At 43.5% G+C, this 19,838-nt stretch overlaps 2 protein-coding genes across 3 annotated transcripts in view; both read left to right on the forward strand.

Annotated features, from left to right (window-relative positions):
- fbxo16 (F-box protein 16) overlaps positions 1 to 11,228 on the forward strand; it is a 21,435-nt gene extending 10,207 nt beyond the window's left edge. The window contains exons 6-9 of the mRNA XM_063222512.1: positions 719 to 993; positions 3,237 to 3,351; positions 6,972 to 7,197; positions 10,728 to 11,228. Coding sequence (XP_063078582.1) covers positions 719 to 993; positions 3,237 to 3,351; positions 6,972 to 7,197; positions 10,728 to 10,792 — 681 coding nt within the window. The 3' untranslated portion in view covers positions 10,793 to 11,228. The remainder of the gene's footprint in view (positions 1 to 718; positions 994 to 3,236; positions 3,352 to 6,971; positions 7,198 to 10,727) is intronic.
- Positions 11,229 to 12,344: 1,116 nt separating this feature from the next.
- Positions 12,345 to 19,838, forward strand: part of fam49a (family with sequence similarity 49 member A) — a 79,253-nt gene continuing 71,759 nt past the window's right edge. For both annotated transcript variants that reach the window (XM_063223619.1, XM_063223618.1), the window contains exon 1: positions 12,345 to 12,488. The gene's annotated coding sequence lies outside the window, so the exon portion shown is untranslated. The remainder of the gene's footprint in view (positions 12,489 to 19,838) is intronic.

A 19,838-nucleotide genomic window follows, 5' to 3' on the forward strand; every position in this document is an offset into this window, starting at 1 on the left:
TGGGGAGAGCACTGGTTAATTACTCCCCCCACCAACCTGGCGGGTCGGGAGTTGAACCGGCAACCTTTGGGCTACAAGTCTGACGCCCTAACCGCTTACCCATGACTGCCCTAATAGTCAGTAGTGCTCAGTAGATTCGAACAATGGCTGGGTCACCAGGAAAATGCTTTCACCCACTTATTTAAAGGATCAGTTCAGTCAATTTCAACATGCAGTTGTAATGCTCACACTACCCTGGACTTGTCAGTACCTGAGATTTTTTTTCTTCTTCTTCAGCCTTTTCCGAGATGCTGGTCTTTGTTATGGGGGCAGCGCTTTGTTTACATTTCAAAAAAACAATTGTATTTATTTCCAAAAACATCCAAAAGGTTATGCAACATCAGCAGACAACTACCAAACAGCGGTACCTTTTGGGAAAATATTTGGAGTAGGCCTATGTTCATTTAAAAAAAAATGTAAACAAACGCTGCCCCCATTAGAATAGCTCATATCTCGGAAAGGGCTGAGCCGAAAAATGTGGCATCACCGGGTACTGACAAGTCAAGGGTAGCGTGAGCGATACAACAGCATATTGAAATTGATTGAACTTGTCCTTTAAGTCTGGGGACTGTGAGGAGAATAGTTATACATACTGTTGGTCTGCACTGTATATTCCAGCCCATTTCTGTATATTACACTCAGCGGATGGGTGGGTCTATCTGTGTCTGTGTCCTCCCAGACTCCAGTGAAAGAGGCCTTCGTTGTACCTGAAGTGCACGCGATTGGCCACGAAGAAGACCGGGAACTGGCCCCTACGTCATCTGCCAACCAACCACGAGAGAGTCGCTCCAGGAGAGGTGTCGCTACTACTGCTACTACGGTTATCCGTAGCTCAGTGGGCGGGGCAAGCACAGCAGGACCGCCTCCCTGGAGACATGCAGACCTGCATCCTACAGACACCAGACGCTTTAACTACCTGGAGAACCCAGACCCCATCCAACAAGCACGTAGAGCGTAAGACAGACAACCCCTATCCTATTATCTCTCTCTCTCTCTCTCTCTCTCTCTCTCTCTCTCTCTCTCTCTCTCTCTCTCTCTCTCTCTCTTTCTCTCTCTCCCCATCCAACAAGCACGCAGAGCGTAAGACATATTGCTTTCTCTGCATCTAACCCCTATCCAACTATCTATCTATCTATCTCTCTCTCTCTTTCTCTGTCTCAGACCCCATCCAACAAGCACCCCGAGTATAAGACACATATTGCTGTCTCTTCATCTAACCCCTATCCAACTATGTCTTTCTCTCTCTTTCTCACTCTCTTTTTCTCTCTCAGACCCCATCCAACAAGCGCGCCGAGCGTAAGACACATCAGTAAAATATACTGTAGTAGTACCTTTTTTGTCCCCCGGGGGAGACATTTCTTCTAGTAAATGGAGTCTAAGACTTGAAATCAAACACAATACAGACAGATTCCCACATCACATTTACCCCAAACAACACATTTTCCCATTGCATAAAAAGACATTGGGCATGATGTCAGCCATTAACAGTGGACAGTCTTTCATGATTAGATAGAGTGAAATACTGTAGGCTATATTCCAAGAAAGGTTCCAAGTATACAGACATGTATAATACATACACACACACATGCAGACACAAACACACGCACACACACACACACACACACACACACACACACACACACACACACACACACACACACACACACACACACACACACACACACACACACACACACACACACAACACGAGCTGCAATGGAGATACAAGTATGTGATGTAGAGCTAGTGACAGACAGCCTTTGAAAGAATCTGATGGCTTGTGGAAAGAAGCTGTTTCCCAGTCTGACTGTGCGGCACCCCATGCGGCACTGCAGTAGCGCTCCCCTGATGGTAGGAGGGAGAACAGGGGTGCATTTCTGGAAAGCGTAGTTGTTAGCAGTTATCAACTTTGGTAGTTGCCAATGGGAAATTGCATTGCAACCAACAAAGTAGCTAACATAGTTAGCAACTACGCTTTCCAGAAATGCACCACGGTTTTGCCTCTTTTCCATTGCTGGTTTTCTGGTAGGCCTACGGCTCGACACAGTGTGACTTGGCCTCCACTTTTTGCTTTTCGATTGAGCTGTGTTGTACCCAATCGGAAAGCAAAAGTGGTGGCCGAGCCGCACTCTGTCGAGCTGTAGGCTTACCAGAAAACTGACAATGGAAAAGAGGCATTTGTGTGCTAGGTGGGTGGGATTAGAAGGCAATAAACAGGGACACCTGTTTAGGTCACGCAGCCTTGTGTGGATGCACATGAGGGTCATGGTCATAGTGTATCGCATGGCCTGGATTACCTGGGCATTGATGCAGTAGCCCTGTTACTCTGGAGAAACCGGTCTGGAGTGTGTTTCTCGAAAGCAAAGTTGTTAGCTAGTTAGCAACTTGGATAGTTGCCAATTGGAAATTGCATTGCAAACAACAAAGTAGCTAATGAAGTTAGCAACTACGGTTTCGAGAAATGCACCCCTGGTTTGTAGCCTAAAGGCTGGACTTAACCTGTTCCAGTATGTGGAGGACTGAGGCGTACAGCACATTAGATGCCTCTAATGGTGCAGCGCAAATGCTACTTGCACAAAAAGTGGACAAACACGCTACTTGTGCATTCCCTACTATTTATGGTAAGCCACTCCATGCCCCTGCCTTACCAAGTGAGAGTGGCTCATATTAGATGCCTCTTTCCTGTGTGGTGAAATGGTTAGAGGAAGAAGTGTTACTTCTCTGGTGAATTGTGCACACTTGTGTTTCAGATGATTCTTTCTTTTACGTGGGTCCACATGATGCATCCTGATCATATTTTCACTTTGATCAAAATAATATGAGTTGGGTAGTAGGCTGTCACTGTTGTTTCTGTCGCTGTTTCTTTCATGGTGATGATGTGTGTGTGTGCGTGCATGCATGTGTGTGTGTGTGTGTGTGTGTGAGAGAGAGTGCATGTGTGTGTGTGTGTGTGTGTGTGTGTGTGTGTGTGTGTGTGTGTGTGTGTGTGTGTGTGTGTGTGTGTGTGTGTGTGTGTGTGTGTGTGTGTGTGTGTGTGTGTGTGTGTGTGTGTGTATTGAGTGTGTGTGTGCATGTCTTTCCTTGTGCTTGTACGTGTTTGCCTTTGCGCTTTATGACATCAAAGTTCTGTGGAAACATGGATCATCTACATCTGCACTTGGAGATTCCACTCACTTGTCATGATTGTGTGTTTGCAGTCGAGCGAAAGGGAAGAGGATCAACCTGAGCAGCACAGCACCCCCAGAGGACAACACCACCCAGAAGAAGGCCCTCTCCGCCTCCGCATATAAACTACGCAAGGCCAAGTCCCTGGTAAGGCACAGACAAGATTTTTCTTTTGATATAATGTATATAAAGCCTATTTATTTTTCATGATAGGACAGTGGAGGAGAGACAGGAAGCGAGTTGAAAGGGAGAGAGACAGGGAGGAATCGGCAAATGAGCTGGACTGGATTCAAATCCCGGGTCAACGGTATAGTAATCCAGTGCCCAGCCGTTAGAGCCACGACTAGGCCATTATTTTTAATATATTTTGGGCTTTAACACCGTTATTCTTTAGACAGGACAGTAAGAGACCCAGGAAATGAGTGGGGAAAGAGAGATGGGGAAGGATGGTGAAACAACCTCGGTCCGGAATCGAACCCGGGCCTGGTCCATGGTGTAATGGTACGGCACACTAGCCCACTGAGCTACGTCGCCCCATAGGCACAGACAGTGTTGCCTGATGATAGCCATAGAATGAAATGTTGTAAGCCGAATGCATTTCTATTGCACATGAGGACGGTGTTCAGGATTCAGTTGTGTGTTGTTGTTGTTGTTGTTGTTGTTGTTGTTGTTGTTGTTGTTGTTGTTGTTGTTGTTGTCGTCTCATAATTCACACCATTCAGCCAGTGGAAGGCTAGTTGTTGACAAAACTTAAAAGGTTCACTGTGTAGGATGGTGGCCAGAGTAGGTATTGCAATATGCTGCTCATTAAATCTGCCTATTGCCAAATTTGATCTTTTAATTAATATTTGCAACGTAATAATCTAATATTTACTACTATGACCAAAGTACAGTCATTTTTGCAGCTAAAAATTCAAAATGGCAGACATGGAGAAGATCCACCTTTTCATTTTTGAAAAATTGCAATTTTCCCAGTCATAATGACTCTACTATGAAATTGAGTTGAAGGTTAAGATTGTGCACATCCCAGGAAAAGGTGCAGGACAAAGGCTGACTGTAGTTTTCGGACTGAGAAGTCTGCACACTTAAAATCCTTGTCTTATTTCGTGGCTGGATTACCTTCATCAGATTCTCTCCAAACACAGTCTGAGTGGTGATTAGAACATGCCTGGCCCGCAGGGGTGTGACTGCTATGACATCACACAGAGTCTTCAGTAATTCGTTACGACTTGCCCATTGCCATTATGTTAAGTCAGCCCTTTCTGATCCATCCATCTGAATGGTGGTGGGCAAATTAAGGTACTCTACCAGTCAAGGCACAGACCACAGGAAAAGTGTGAACTTCACATGACTCTAAAGTGGACGCACCATGTAAGGCGTTATGCTTGCACTACAATAAAATAACAAAAGAGCATGTGAGTGCTCCAATCTTCCCTGGCCTAGTCCTTCTGAAGCGGACCAATTTGTTTTAATTGTCTTCCAAGTACAGTATGTCTACCATCCTGGACTGTGTTTATTGTCTACCAAAAGTACAGTATGTCTACCATCCTGGACTGTGTTTATTGTCTACCAAAGTACAGTATGTCTACCATCCTGGACTGTGTTTATTGTCTACCAAAGTACAGTATGTCTACCATCCTGGACTTTGGGCACCAAGAAGGCTAGAACGCAAGTGACCTCCATTTTCCATGTTTGAACATGACTTTTGCTGTGACCTTGAGGGATTGTAGAAAGCCAGAAAATGATTCATACATGGACTGCTGTGAGCCCCGTACCTTGCAGGCAGGAGGCACAGACGTGATTAACATGGGAAATCATGCAAATGGATCTCCGCCACAGCAGGGGACGGAGGGAGGGAGAGTGGAGAGGTAGCGAGATTGGATGAGATGAGATTCATGAAATGCTCTGCTGTTTGAAGAGGACTCTGCTTTCATGCAGTGCACACGTGCCCTTGCATAATGGAAAGTGTGTTGATTTAGCATTTTCTTTTTCGCATCTTATTTTCCCTATAAAATCCATCCTCCTCGAGGTTAGCTTAGCATAACTGACTGATGAAGCTGTGTTTGTTACAGCTTAGCAAATAACACTAGGAGGCTGTCACTGTAGATGAATATTAGCTCTTGTGATGTCTAACAATAAACCATCAGCAGTAGACCATTGGTATCGGTCCTGCCGTGGCCAACTGGTAGGGCACTCGCCTGCCATGCGGATGACCCGGGTTCGATTCCCGGCCCCCTCCCCGCCTCTCTCCCAATTCGCTTCCTGTCCACCTCTCTCACTGTCCTATCAAAAAAGACCAAAAAAATCTATATTTTTGAAAAAGACCATTTGTATCGTCGCATATGTCATTGCCTCAATCCGATGTCATACCGTTTCATGTCCTGTGCCACACAGAAGCCATTGTCACATCCTAGGCATGTCCTTGGTGAGAAGTGAGTCCATGTCAAATAGGGCTGCACGATTATGGAAAAAAATCATAATCACAATTATTTTGGTCAAAATCGTAATCACGATTATTTATCACGATTATTGATTTTTTGCAGATTGTTTTGAAAATTATAATAAGATGAAATATAACCAAGAATGAATCATATACAATAATACTTATTGTAATAATTATGTAAAGGCAATAGCATGAAACTTAGGTGGACAGATTTCTGGCCAGAAACACCAGCCTGTCAGTATGTTCTGGCTTCAAGGACGCTCTCAAAGGTAGGTCACTATTGCCACGATTAAATCACGATTAAAATGTCGACTTCGATTTCACTAATTTATCACGATTTTCGATTATTTTCGAATAATTGTGCAGCCCTAATGTCAAACACGATTATGGTGCAGCTTGACGCCTGTGCCCAGTGGCTGTCGTCAGGGGCGTAGCAGCACATTTTGGGCCCTACGCACAATCAGCTTCAATGGACCCCCACAGCCATATACAGTGTCTTCAAAATTCGGACTGTGTGTAGGCCCTCTATATATATGGGGCCCTGGTGACTCAGTCACACTTTACTTTACCCCCCTGAACGACACCCCTGACTGTCTTTTCCAACGCGCATGTTCTGTATATATTTTTCACTCACTCTGGCAGAGTCAGCGGAACGAGTCACCAAGGAGATTGCATGTTTTATTACCGCACTTTATTTCCAATACAGACCAGGTCAGATTCAGATTCAGAATATCTTTGTTCAGGGCCTTAAATTTAATTAATGCATCACCAGCCAAAATGGCTAGTAGATGTTTATCTTACTACACACACTCACTAATGGGTGAAAGTGGCTTGTACTGTAAGTTGGTCTTCTCTACCAGCCACACTGATTTTTCACCAGCAGTTGGTCAGCTGGTGTTAATTTAGAGCCCTGCCTGTGTTCAACCAAAGATATGTGAAGATCTATCTATCTATCTATCTATCTATCTATCTATCTATCTATCTATCTATCTATCTATCTATCTATCTATCTATCTATCTATCTATCTATCTATCTATCTATCTATGGAAAGCAATGGTCGAAACGTCATCATGCTTCCCAAAGAATGAATGAAAAGAAAAAATAACTTGAAGAAGAAAACATCCAAAGGAGTGTGCAAATCTTTTTTCCACAAATACATATTTTTTTGTTCAGCACCTGGAATTGTGCACAAGTAACTCTCAACTAATCTATCTATCTATCTATCTATCTATCTATCTATCTATCTATCTATCTATCTATCTATCTATCTATCTATCTATCTATCTATCTATCTATCTATCTATCCCTTGTTTTTCCCCATAGATGTTCTTGTCCATGGATCAGCAGGCCTGGGAAAAGAAGCGTCCTGATTGGGCCGTCCGGAGCGCCGAGCCCGACCAGTACCCCGTCAGCAAGGAGGCGGCGGAGCGCCTGGCCCGCAGTGGCCAATGGAATGCTGGGATACGGCCGGCCCCTGTGCGGCCTCCAGTGCCCAGGCTGAGCGCCGAGGGGCTCAGGGCCTCCCTCCGGACACACAGGAGCTCACCTAGTAAGAACAACACCTGACCATGACATGACATTACAGGAGCCCACCTAGTAAGAACAACCAGACCATAACATGACATTTCAGGAGCCCACCTAGTAAGAACAACCAGACCATGACATGACATTATAGGAGCCCACCCCGTAAGAACAACACCTGACCATAACATGGCATTATAGGAGCCCACCTAGTGAGAACAACACCTGACCATGACATGACAGGAGCCCACCTAGTAAAGCCAACACCTGACCATGACATGACAGGAGCCCACCTAGTAAGAACAACACCTGACCATTGTGAAGTGGAGGAGACACGCTCACACTATCATGAGGATCGCCATTACACGCTGAAGAAGGGCTCTGACCGAATCGTTCATAGGCGAATAAACAAAGAAAAATCTGAGGAGTGCTGCCCTTCACTTCATTCACTACACCCCTGACCATGACATGACATTACAGGAGTGTTTGTGGAAAAAAGATTTGCACACTCCTTTGGATTTTTTCTTCTTGGATTCTTTCTATTTTTTCTTTTTATTCATTCATTGGAAAGCAATGGTCGAAACGTCATCATGCTTCCCAAAGAATGAATGAAAAGAAAAAATAACTTAAAGAAGAAAACATCCAAAGGAGTGTGCGAATCTTTTTTCCACAAATACATATTTTTTTGTTCAGCACCTGGAGTTGTGCACAAGTAATTCTCTACAAATGACATTACAGGAGCCCACCTAGTAAGGCCAACACCTGACCATGACATTATATTTTATAATATTACATGACATGACATGACATGACATGACAATAGATGGCATATCATGACATGCACTAGATAACATTACATTCATTCACAGCCCCAGTTTGGTACCTCAGAACTCTTAAGGTTTGTGTCCTGGCGGGGCAACTACTCCTCTTCTCTGTATGTCGTGTCAGAACAGTGATGGCTTGCTGAGAGGATGCTTATTTTGGTTGATTGTTTTTGAAATGATGCAAATATTGTTTCTCGGGTACTCTGGCCAAAAGAATACTGTCTTTTAACTGCTTCAAATTATCAGTGAAAAGTGATGTACACGTACAACCTTTTTCTATTGCAGTATGTTGATCTGTGTTTCACCTGTCACAAGTGTTGTGATGTGATGTTAAAAAGTACCATAGCCAGAAAGTTAGTCATGATCGTTTTGCAAGCCCTTTTTGCATAGTGTTGCAGTTGGTTGAGTAACTAATTATTGGCTTAGTAGAATGATGCCGCGTTCCTCGCAGGCTTCTATGCAGTAGAGTTCACTTGTATTCCCTGGGCGGACATCTTGTCTCTGTAAAACTGGGAGCGATCTCTCTCATCCATGCCCCAGTTTGCCTCTCATGTAGGACAACTATCCAAGCTCTTCAGGGATCTCTTCTTCGCACAAGGTGACCCAGATCAAAGGACAGCCTTTTGCCTTACCTCTAGGTCTACAGTCGATCTCAGGGAGAATTAGAATGATTCCTCCTAGCGAATTCGTTTTACATTGTCTTTTTCCGGAGTACGTTCATATTAGCGACTTCAGTCCATCATGGCTGTAGTGTTGTTTGTTTAAAGGGACACTGTGCAGGAAATGGTCAAAAAAGGTACTGCAACTATGCTGCTTATTGAAATTGGGCTGCCTATTGCCAAATTTGATCTTTACATGAAAGTTTACTAAGTAATATACAAATATTTTCTAGTATGGCCCAATTACAGTCATTTTTGCAGCTAAAAATGGCTATTTTAGTCAATTCAAAATGGCGGACCATGGAGAAGATCCCGCTTTTCATGTATGAAAAGTGCTATTTTTCCAGTCATAACGAATACTTAGAATTTGATGGTGGTGGTAAGTATTCATGAAAAAGGTAACATTAGTGAGTGGGCAGCATGAATTCTGGAAATGAAAAACTAAAAATCTCACACAGTGTCTCTTTAAGTTAATTGATTTCATCAGCCAAAACAACACTGAAACAGTTAGACTGTGTATATTTGTCCGTTAAGTCTATAATAGGGTATGGTGTATCTTCTGTCTGTCTTTGAATGGGTATTCAAAACTACAGGAAGGCAAAATCTGCAACACAACTGTTTGTTTCCATAGAAAGTGCTTAATTGTGGCGTTTTGGGTGTTAAGTTGCTGCAAAGTCTTGTTTGTTGGCTTTTTCATAATTACGTATATTTGAACAGAAGTGTTAATGACTGAAAGCTGGCCTTGGCCGTGCATGTAGGCTACACCAAAAGCGACCAGAGCAACAGAAGTCATTATTTCTCTATGAAGGGTTGGACGAATTAGGCCTATGTCATCGATTAAAAGACAGCTAATATTATGGTAATGAGCTATAAGGTAATTTGGCAAAAAAAAAACAATCGAAATGTTAATATCTTCAAATGCCCTAGGCTGACAAGCCAGAGCTGTTACATGATTAGCTAAATCAAACATGTCAATATCACGCCCAGAGCGAATGCAGTGAATCTGTTGCAAAACTTCTTGAACGACCTCAGCTACTTGGTCGCTTTGGTCGTTTGTGGGGTACATGTACATGCAACATACTGTTACATTGGGGACCCAGGCTGTTTCTTTTTTATACAAATATATATTTTGGAGCTTTTAAATGTTTATTATGTTTATTCGTTTAACTTATGTATTCAGACAGAACAGAGAAGAGAGACAGGAAATTAGTGGGGAGAGAGAGAGATGGGGAAGGATCTGGAAATTACTCCGGGCCAGAATCGAATCCAGTTCCGCAGCATGCAGTGCTCTAGCCCAGTGTTTCTCAACCTTCTTTTAGGCAAGGCACCCTTTCAATTACTGAAAATATTCAAGGCACCCCTAAGCAACAAGCTGCAACATGGCATCGCATCGGATACCATAAAAGCTTAGAAAAGTAACACATTTGGAGATGTCACACAACCTACGTTCAAAGTAGCAGCTTACTGGGGCGACCTAAATTTACTTTTTTGACAGTAAATGGCAGATGAATGACTCCACTGAGCACTGACTAAGCAATACTTTATTAATTTAGACAAATATGTGTTAAATTACATAATTTATTCATCAGCCACGTTTCCCGGCCTCGGCACCCTGTTTGAGAAACACTGCTCTAGCCCATTGCGCCACGTAATAGTACAGCACACTGGCCCACTCAGCCATGCACTGCTCTAGCCCATTGAGCCACGTAATAGTACAGCACACTGGCCCACTCAGCCTTGTCTTCCCCTCAGGTTCGATCCTGGCTCAAGGTCATTTCCCGATCCTACTTCATCTCTCTCCCATTGCTTTCCTGCCACCATGTTTACTGTCCTGACTCAAACAAAGGCATAAAAGCCCAACATAATATTAAAGGTGCACTGTGTAATAGTAGTTTTGGTCATAGTAGTAAAACTTGTTTATTGCTTAGTAAATATTCATGAAATAGGCTGCAGGCTGCACAGTTTCAATGAGTAGGATTGTTGCACTACCTACTCTGGCCACCATCCTACACAGTGCACCTTTCAAGAAAAAAGACTGAAAGCTGAAATGTAAAAGTGCTGTTGTGTTGCTGCAGGTGTTCCATTATTCGAAGAGCGACCCTGGAAGATCCCTTCAAGTAGGGACTCACAGGAGGGTTGACCTGTAGAACCTTTTTGAACATTCTGGAAGCAGAACCTGTGGACCATTCTAGAACTGGAACTGGAACCTCTGGAACCGATTGGATGGTTTTGGTGTCCATGTGAAAACAGAGTCCTTTCAAATGTCAAATGGAAACTGTATACTGACTACAGAACTAAGGTTATGCAATAGGCCTACTATAAAACCGTCAATAATGTTCAGAATATTTTATTTGCAGTTGCCATTTGTAAAGTGTACTTTTTATTTGTATGTATTTGGTATTATGTGATTATATAGGCTATTTATTTTATTGTCTTTGAAGATAAAATATCTGGATAATTTAATTTGCCAAGTGATGCAAGTTGTAGCCTAAACATGTTCCAGAAATCCAGAATAAATCCAACTGTTTGTCTTAAATGATGCAATAGTTGATGAAATTGATGAAGTTGATGAAATTATGCCAATAAAGTTTATTACCTTTGTAATGTGGTCAAATTATTTTTTTTATTATCATAAGTTAAAATTCAAACAAAACAAATAGCTGACCTACACAGAAAAACAATAGCCTAGTGCCAGTAACTCTTAATTAATGAAGCCAGACTTGAAGCATTCAAAGTCCATCTCATGAAGTGGCATAATGGCACACATGAGAAAGCTGAACTGTTATCGATGAGGAGATGCTTCACTTGGCCTGTGTTTGTTTGCATGGGTTTGCTTAGTTCTATGAGTTTGGCATTTACAGTAGGATTAATGGGATCATTAAAGGAGCTCATGTTGTTAATGTTGTGTGTATAGGACAGCAGAAGACAATTGTTTGGAATAAACAACTAGTTATTAACCACCCTAGGGTGTTGGTCAGTGACGTGTTTGGTGGTTAAAAAAAAAAAAAAGCGTTTTACCCCTTTCGCCACAGGGTGTCGCTGTAGGATCTGTTTCAGAGACCCAGGGTCATGTTGCATTCAGGAAACTGGTTTGGTCAATATTCAATTTTGCATTATTGTAGTATTGTATTTCATGTGCAGACATCCGTAGCCTACAGACAGAGTAATCGAAATTCAACACCTGAAAACCAAACTTTACTTCGACATTTCCTTTATATTAATTACCAACCTTTCTATAGCATATATCACCACATAGGCCTACTTGTGCATCCTTTTCTATTTGCATGGAAGGTTGTTGGTTCCCTGGACCTATGCCTTGGACCCAGACTTCTAAATTAATGATATTGGTCTGCACCTCTTTTAAGCTCCACTGACAACTTGTGAGTGAAATGACCTGTGCAGACATTGTGTGGATGTTTGTGCCAATGTTTTGTGTTAAACTGTAATATATTACTTTTTCAGACAAAAACTACTATTGTTTGAGTATTGAAAGATTTATTAATCCCCCATACATTGACAAGGTCCATTCAACGCATAGTTTCGCCCGCCCCAAAAGTAATTCAAAGTTTTCTATTGGACACTCTGAGCAAGAACTCGTGAGTTTAATTGGCTGGCGCGAAACGCCTGCTATTCCCGAAAGCCAATGACATTGGAGTTGAGGCGGGGCTCTGCAACTTGATTTGAGTGCATTTTCTAGTGACTCCGAGGGAGGGGTAGAAGCTTTGGGAAAGATCGTTGATACACTGTTGAAGGACGTGGAAAAGTAGCGCTTTGAGGGGATTTTGTGAAAGCGTTGGACACTTACTTTCGAAGAAGAAAACTGGAACTGCTTTTTGGTAAGTCCCGAAATAGCAGTGATGTGGATGAGTGGAAATATGTTTTAAATATGTGGAATATTTTGGATAAGGTCTCATCTCATGCTTTCAAATTGAAAGGTATCCCAATGGGTTCACATGGAAACCGCAAGGAAGTATACATTTCTGCCGTTTAAAGTAAACAGAACCATCTAGCAGCTATGGTGAAAGTTAAGCTTTCACTAATAATGTCGGTTCTGTTTTTTTCTGCATTTTGCTGAGGATAACTACTAGTGAATGTAGTGTAATGTAGTTATGCTCTGCATAGCAAAACTAGCTTTCTTTAAATCAGCAACCTTTACCTCTAGCCGACTCTATTTGATAACTTTCTTGTCTTGCAAACCTTAAAACTGAAACGCATATATCCAATCCGGGATGATTTGATTTCGTGCTGTGATGCACAGTGCTCGGCCCCAATTTGCTCAGGCGCGGACTCGCTGATTTCAATGCACCATATGACTTCTGCTAGCTAAATTGCTTAGCTGAGTAGCTTGCTAGCCACTTTCCCAGCAAATAAAGTGACTGAGTGTAGTAACTGTACACTCGTGTACTAAGTTTTGCCATTAGCAGCTTGTACACCGGTATGCATTTTCTTTCTGTATTGTCCACGTTCTTAAATCCTCCTCAAATGCCTAACTGGCATTCCTGGGCAATCATCATGGAGTAACAGTTTTTTTGTAAGTTAATATAGCAGCATAGAAAATTCGTCATGTGTATGAATGAAATGGATAGACAAACAGCTCATGCATAACGTGAGATAGTATGGTTATTTCGGCGATTCTGCACAAAACCTCAAATGTGTCTGCTTGTCATTTGTTTATGTGTTGACTTCATCAAAAGCAAGCCACCAAACACACTCACACGCACACCGCCCTTCTATATATCTATGTCTGTCTGTGTGTTTGTGTGTGTGTGTGTGTGCGTGTGTGTGTATGTGTGCGTGTGTGTGTACGTGTGTGTGTGTGTTTGTGTGTGTGTGTGTGTGCGTGTGCATTCAGCTACGTTCAATCTACTAAATAATTCACTTCTCAGCTTTGTACCAAGCTGACATATCGATGCGTCTGTCAGTGGTAGCTCAGATGCTCCTATCATATGGAGTCTATGAGACGTTGGCTGCTGTTATATGCACAGCACACAGTACTACTCTATGGTGAAAGCAGACAGCTTGACTGAATTGGACCTGCCTCGTTGGCCAGGGACATCATGTGAGCTGCCTCAGGTTGTTGTGAGTGCCAGACTCAGGCCTCAACAGCTGTTCGCCTTTTGGCTGTAGATGCCAAAGTATGGACTGCCTGCCCTGCACCGCTCCGGGGAAAAATAATAAAACTTGAATGCAAAATCTCTGTGTCTCTCTCTCTCTCTCTCTCTCTCTCTCTCTCTCTCTCTCTCTCTCTCTCTCTCTCTCTCTCTCTCTCTCTCTCTCTCTCTCTCTCTCTCTTCTGCCTTTTGCACTGAGCTCTGATGAGAGTGTCTTTTAAGAAGCCCACAGATAGAGTGGCTGAATGCCAGTATTGAGTTGTTCCTCTGAATAGCTGACGTTTATCTTCTGTGTGTGTGTGTGTGTGCGCTTGCGTGTGTGTGTGTGTGTGTGCGCTTGCGTGTGCGTGTGTGCGCGTCTCTCTCTCATGCTCTCTCTCTCTCTCTCTCTCTCTCTCTCTCTCTCTCTCTCCGGAGTGGGTTAACTGACTCCTTATTGTTATTCCAGATCCAGAGTGCAATTCGGCCTGGCTGGCCCAGACAAACTGCGCCAGCTGCACCTCTCAGTGCGTCGATGGCGAGGTCTGAGTTGAATGCCTGCATTTTTGTAACGCTCCTCGCTCCAGGCCCGGGGTCTTATTGCAGATTTTCTCTGCGCCCTAATTCTGCCCATCGTCTGCCTGCCACACTGGCCGTGTGTGTGTGTGCGCGTGTGCACGCGTAGGACACATCTGCCATCTCATCGCTGTGAATTTGCTGTGTTGTTGGAACTTTCCCTGTGTGTGTGTGTGTGTGTGTGTGTGTGTGTGTGTGTGTGTGTGTGTGTGTGTGTGTGTGTGTGTGTGTGTGTGTGTGTGTGTGTGTGTGTGTGTGTGTGTCATCCCAAAGGACTCTCTGTCTGTACCTGCCCTGTCCAACAGCACTTTCTTCTCTACCGTAATAATGTAATAATATCCTGTCGTATGTCCTTTAAGAGAACTAAATGGCATCCAGATGACCATTAAAAAAACAGTAGCAGAATCCCATTAATTCTACTGTACTCAGCATGCAGAGGAAAGTGGTTACAAGTACGCTGTAGGTTGTGGATTCACTAATCTTACTTCTCGCCTCGGACTTGGTAGTCAAATCAAGTCAGTTTTATTGTCAGTTTCTTCATATGCACAGGTCATATGAACAGGACTAAGTAAGAGTGATGGACCAATAACAGTGAAGTGATGAAGTACTAAATAATAACTGTGCATTTAACATTGAGTGATAGTGATGGACCAGTGATTGGTAGTTGTTGCTGTTGTTGTTGTTTTGAGTGGTATCCTCACATGCCACCCGTGTGCTTCATGGAAAGCACTAGTCGTGATCACAAGAGGACTCCGTGGAGTCTAGATGAGGAGGGTGACGTCACGTAAGGCTGCTAGGGCGCGGAAACGGAGCAGAGGAGCCAGGGACGTATTTACGCACAGGCTAGATATGGCTGCAGCCTAGGGGCCCCCACCACGGGCAAGATATGGCTGCAGCCTAGGGACCCCCACCACAGGCTAGATATGGCTGCAGCCTAGGGCCCCCACCACAGGCTAGATATGGCTGCTGTCTAGGGGCCCCCACCACAGGCTAGATATGACTGCAGCCTAGGGGCCCCCACCACAGGCTAGATATGGCTGCAGCCCAGGGGCCCCCTGTACAGGCTAGATATGGCTGCAGCCTAGGGGCCCCCACCACAGGCTAGATATGGCTGCAGCCCAGGGGCCCCCACCTGCCAGAGGCGGCCCTAATTTGTCAAAAGTGAAACATATGACAAGCAATATTAAACATTTCATCTCATGTTGAGTAAGGTTGGTAGGCATGTTAGCCTTAATTCCTAGTACGTAATTATGACACTGTCAATGTGACTTTGTGGTGAACTTTGCTCTCCGGGGCCGGGTGGCCCCACAGCTACCTTTTAGCCTAGGGGCCCCAGGCCATCTTAATCCAGCCCTGGGAGCAGCGGAGTGCAGAGCACATGGCCACTGGCAGAGAGTAGATGTATTGTACACCGTCCAAGTCTTCCCTTGCCTTGCCTTCCCTTCCCTTCGCCTGCCATCTCCAGCTGGACTGGGCGGCATGTGTGAAATCGTTTGTTTAAGCTCGCCGCAGCCCGCAACACTCTTCTTCATCGAGAGGACATTTGCTGGCGAATAAAAGATGCGGCGCTACGCTATCCCACTAGGTTCAGAATGTCCTTTTTCTCCTCCTGTTACTGTTATTGCAATACATTGGCCAAAAGGCAGAGTAGAGGAGGAGGACAATAGAGTGCAAGTCTTTGTCACTGTATGCAAGGTATAACTTAATCATTTGAGACCATGCACAGATTACGGTAATTTCCCCACACACATTCAGGTAATTTCCCCCCTCCACACACTTAACATACTACATGAGACCCTGCTGTGGCCAACCGGTGGGGCACTCGCCAGTCATGCGGCTGACCCGGGTTCGATTCCCGGCCCGGGTCCTTTTGCAGACCCGTCCCCACCTCTCTCCCCATTCGCTTCATGTCCACCTCTCACACAGTCCTGTCAAATAAAGTCGAAAAAGACCCCCCACCTTGTATGCATGGTGTAGCGTCCTCCTCCTGCCATTTGAGACCATGCACAGATTTAGAGCTGGGCAATATGACGATATTTATCGTTATTGTGATAGAAAAGTGCATATCGCGCCGTTTCTCCTCTATCGTTTATATCATGATAAACAAATTTGATCAATTTTATACAATTTAATATTTAATTACATGTTGCAACTATGTATGCTGCTCTAACAGGGTCCCCGCGGTGCATTAAAAAGTATTAAAAAGCATTAAATTTAGAACATGTGATTTAAGGCCGTGAAAAGCATTAAATTTAGCTATTTTTTGAGGTGTGGCATTAAATATGAAAAGGCCTGGCATTAAATTTCACCCAGACACAATGTATTAAAATATAGATGACTGGACAGTCTTCCGTAAAAACATTGTTTCATAACTATAAGGCGGCAACAAGGTTTCGAGACTGTCAGTCATGCCTGGGGTAAACAATGCACTCGATAGTGACAGGCCCGCCGGGGTAGCAGACCCTATCGTTCGGATCCCCCTGCTGGATGATGGCGATGGCTGACTTAGTAGGCTAAATCCCATCCACCACAGTGCGTGTGACTGACCGCAGTACAGTTGAAAGTGAAACTTGTTAAATTTCATCAACCAATATGCAGCGTGGAAGCTATATCTGTGGTGCCAGTTTACTCGTCGAAAGCGTAAGTCTTAAAATGGTTGCATTGTTTTCAAACTTTGTATCTCGTCATCTAGCCTGCTTGTGCTCTATAATACTCATTCTCCTAATGTTAGCCATGCAATCTCGTTTAGGTTTTGTGTTTGCTAACGCTATTATCATTTCATGAATGCATTCATAAAATATGCTACAAAGTGTCCTCGAGCTTCGAGGCGTATTATTTGATGCTGTCAGATGCTAATTCAATCCGAAGTGAGCACGAGTGTAGTGAAGTTGCAAGCGGTGGAAGTGTGTGTAAAATGTAACATAAATCGGGCAAGTTAACGAAGTGTTTTCTACTAGGCTAGATGTCGCAATGAGGATATGCGAGGATGTCCAAATCGGTAAACACATGGTGTTTGCGTCGCTATTCCAGTCAGGTGTCAGCGGTTAGGGAAATGTTTGTGGAATTCACATTAAGTTCCACTGCTGCTGTTTCTTTGCTCCCACTCTGAAGAACGACTTGCTAAACTAAAAGTAGGACGCCTACTACACAGTCGTTCCTTTTTAACCCTTTTGACACCACAGGTGTTATCTCTCCTAGACTAAGGTGCACTCACTGCACTCCAATATTTATCCATTATAAAAGATGAATTGTTGGTCCATTTTTAATTTTTATATTGAAGGTATTTCATGAAATGTCATCAAACTTTTCAAATATACACAATTTTGAAACTGTTTCAGTTTTGGATGACTTTTTGGTTAATGATGTTTTAAACTAATGGGTAATGTGTGTGTGCGCCACCTCATTCTTTTTTGTTGTCATCTCTATGGTTAAATTAAGCACAAAAATGACTAGGGTATTAGAGTTTGGGCCCACCTATGCAGCAGCCAGATCAACTGAAAGAATATTTTAGCACATGGAGTTACACAGATGCTGGCTACTTGATTTGAAATTATAATGAATTATCTAAGGAAGGGGCCGATTTCATGAAAAAATACAGAAACCTCTTTGACAAGTCATGACAAACATCTGGTGCAGAAAGTGACTAGGGAGCAGGCAATGAGAATAAAATAACACAGTGAGCAGTGTGAATGTATGTATTACATTACATTATAGCAATGTAATAACAACAGCAATATTATACCATGTAACACACACACGCACACCCGTGTAGTGGTATTAATTTTAATGTTGGAGGTCTTGAAAATGGTATTAAAAAGTATTAAATTGGGTGATGAAAAATGTGCAGATACCCTGTCTAAGTTCATTTAACTGTAAAAAATAGAATAAAAAGATTCATTTTAAAGAAATGTGGTTTTGCGACAGGACAAAATAGAGGAAATAAAGAGAATAACTGAAAACATAAATAATTGTGGTATATCGTGATGTATATCGTTATCGTGATATGAAGTAATCCATATCGTGATATAGGTTTTTTCCCATATCACCCAGCCCTACAGATTCCGGTAATTTAACATGCTATTTGACTTGTGCCTTTCAGTCTTGTTGCTGACCTCTGAAGCTCATGCCCGATAAGCACTCCTGCGTCTTTGTAGCCAAATTACTGGAAAAATGCAGGCAAAATCTCACATGCTGTAGCATAGTGAACCGGTCACCCACAGGTCATGTGTGTGAGTTTTTTTAGGGGGGTCGTCTATGGTTCACATGTGTGAGGTTTTAGCGTTTTTTTGTTGCTGAGCTGTGATTTAGTTTGACTTGATTTCCTCAGTGGCATGATCAGGGAAGCTGACACGGGGGTGCAAAGGGGTCACTTGTCCCGGGCCCAGGGAGAGAGGGTGCCCAAAATCGGATTCTCATTAGATTTATTGGTTTTGGGGCCCTTCCAGATGTCTTTGTCCCGGGCCCAGCCAAAGCTGTCAGCGGCCGGCCCTGGGCATGATCATCATGTGTTTTTGCTGTGGGGATGAAGGCCTTTTGCCCTGTGCATGCCATGCCTGCTCGCCCCCCCCAGACACCAGACCAACCTGCATCTGCATACATGTGGTTGGACATCTGTGCACTGATGCAGATGCTACGCGTCTGGATCTCACACGGCCAGCAGACCACTGTTATTTGTCTTTCTTGACCCGGATTCTTTCTCTCTCTCTCTCTTTTTCTCTCTCTTTCTTTCTTTCTTTCTTTCTTTCTTTCTTTCTTTCTTTCTTTCTTTCTTTCTTTCTTTCTCTCTCTCTCTCTCTCTCTCTCTCTCTCTCTATCTCTCTCTCTCATTGGACTCGACCAACCAACACAAACCAACCAGCCTCATTTCTCATTTGTTTTCACGTGGTGGTTTTGGTTTGGAGTTAAAGTTCAGCCTTTTCCTGCTGTCTTGTGATTGAGGTGGTTTTTTGGAGGAGTTTTTCTTGTGTTCTCGACCATAGTTCACTTTCCACTGAATGGCCAACGCCGTGCAGTTGCTCAGTTGGATCAGCTGTCAAGGGAAGACCTGGCCTAACCCACCCTTTTGCGCCCTGAAATAATTTATTTCAAATCTAGATGACATTTGTGTGCATTGCTGTTGACTGCTTTGCTTATGGTGCTATTTATTTATTGTATTGGTTCAGAGATGGGCCGTGGATATTTGGGAAAATTTTGAGTGGGCCCTAAGTTAGGAAAGAACCCCTGCTATGTAGAAAATGTAGAACGACTGCATGAGGCCCTGCCGTGGCCAACCGGTAGGGCACTCGCCTACCATGCGGCTGACCCGGGTTTGATTCCCAGCCCGGGTCCTTTGCCGACCCCTCCCTGTCTCTCTCCCAATTCGCTTCCTGTCCACCTCTCACACCATCCTATCAAATAAAGTTGAAAAAGACCACAGACATTTAAAAAAAAAAAAAAAAAAAGAATGACTGCATGAATGCTGGTGTACAGTGGGACCCAATGTGTTACCGCACAAATATACCAAGCGCGACATGAGCGAGG

This window comes from Engraulis encrasicolus, chromosome 18, assembly GCF_034702125.1.
Source record: "Engraulis encrasicolus isolate BLACKSEA-1 chromosome 18, IST_EnEncr_1.0, whole genome shotgun sequence".
NCBI lineage: Eukaryota > Metazoa > Chordata > Actinopteri > Clupeiformes > Engraulidae > Engraulis > Engraulis encrasicolus.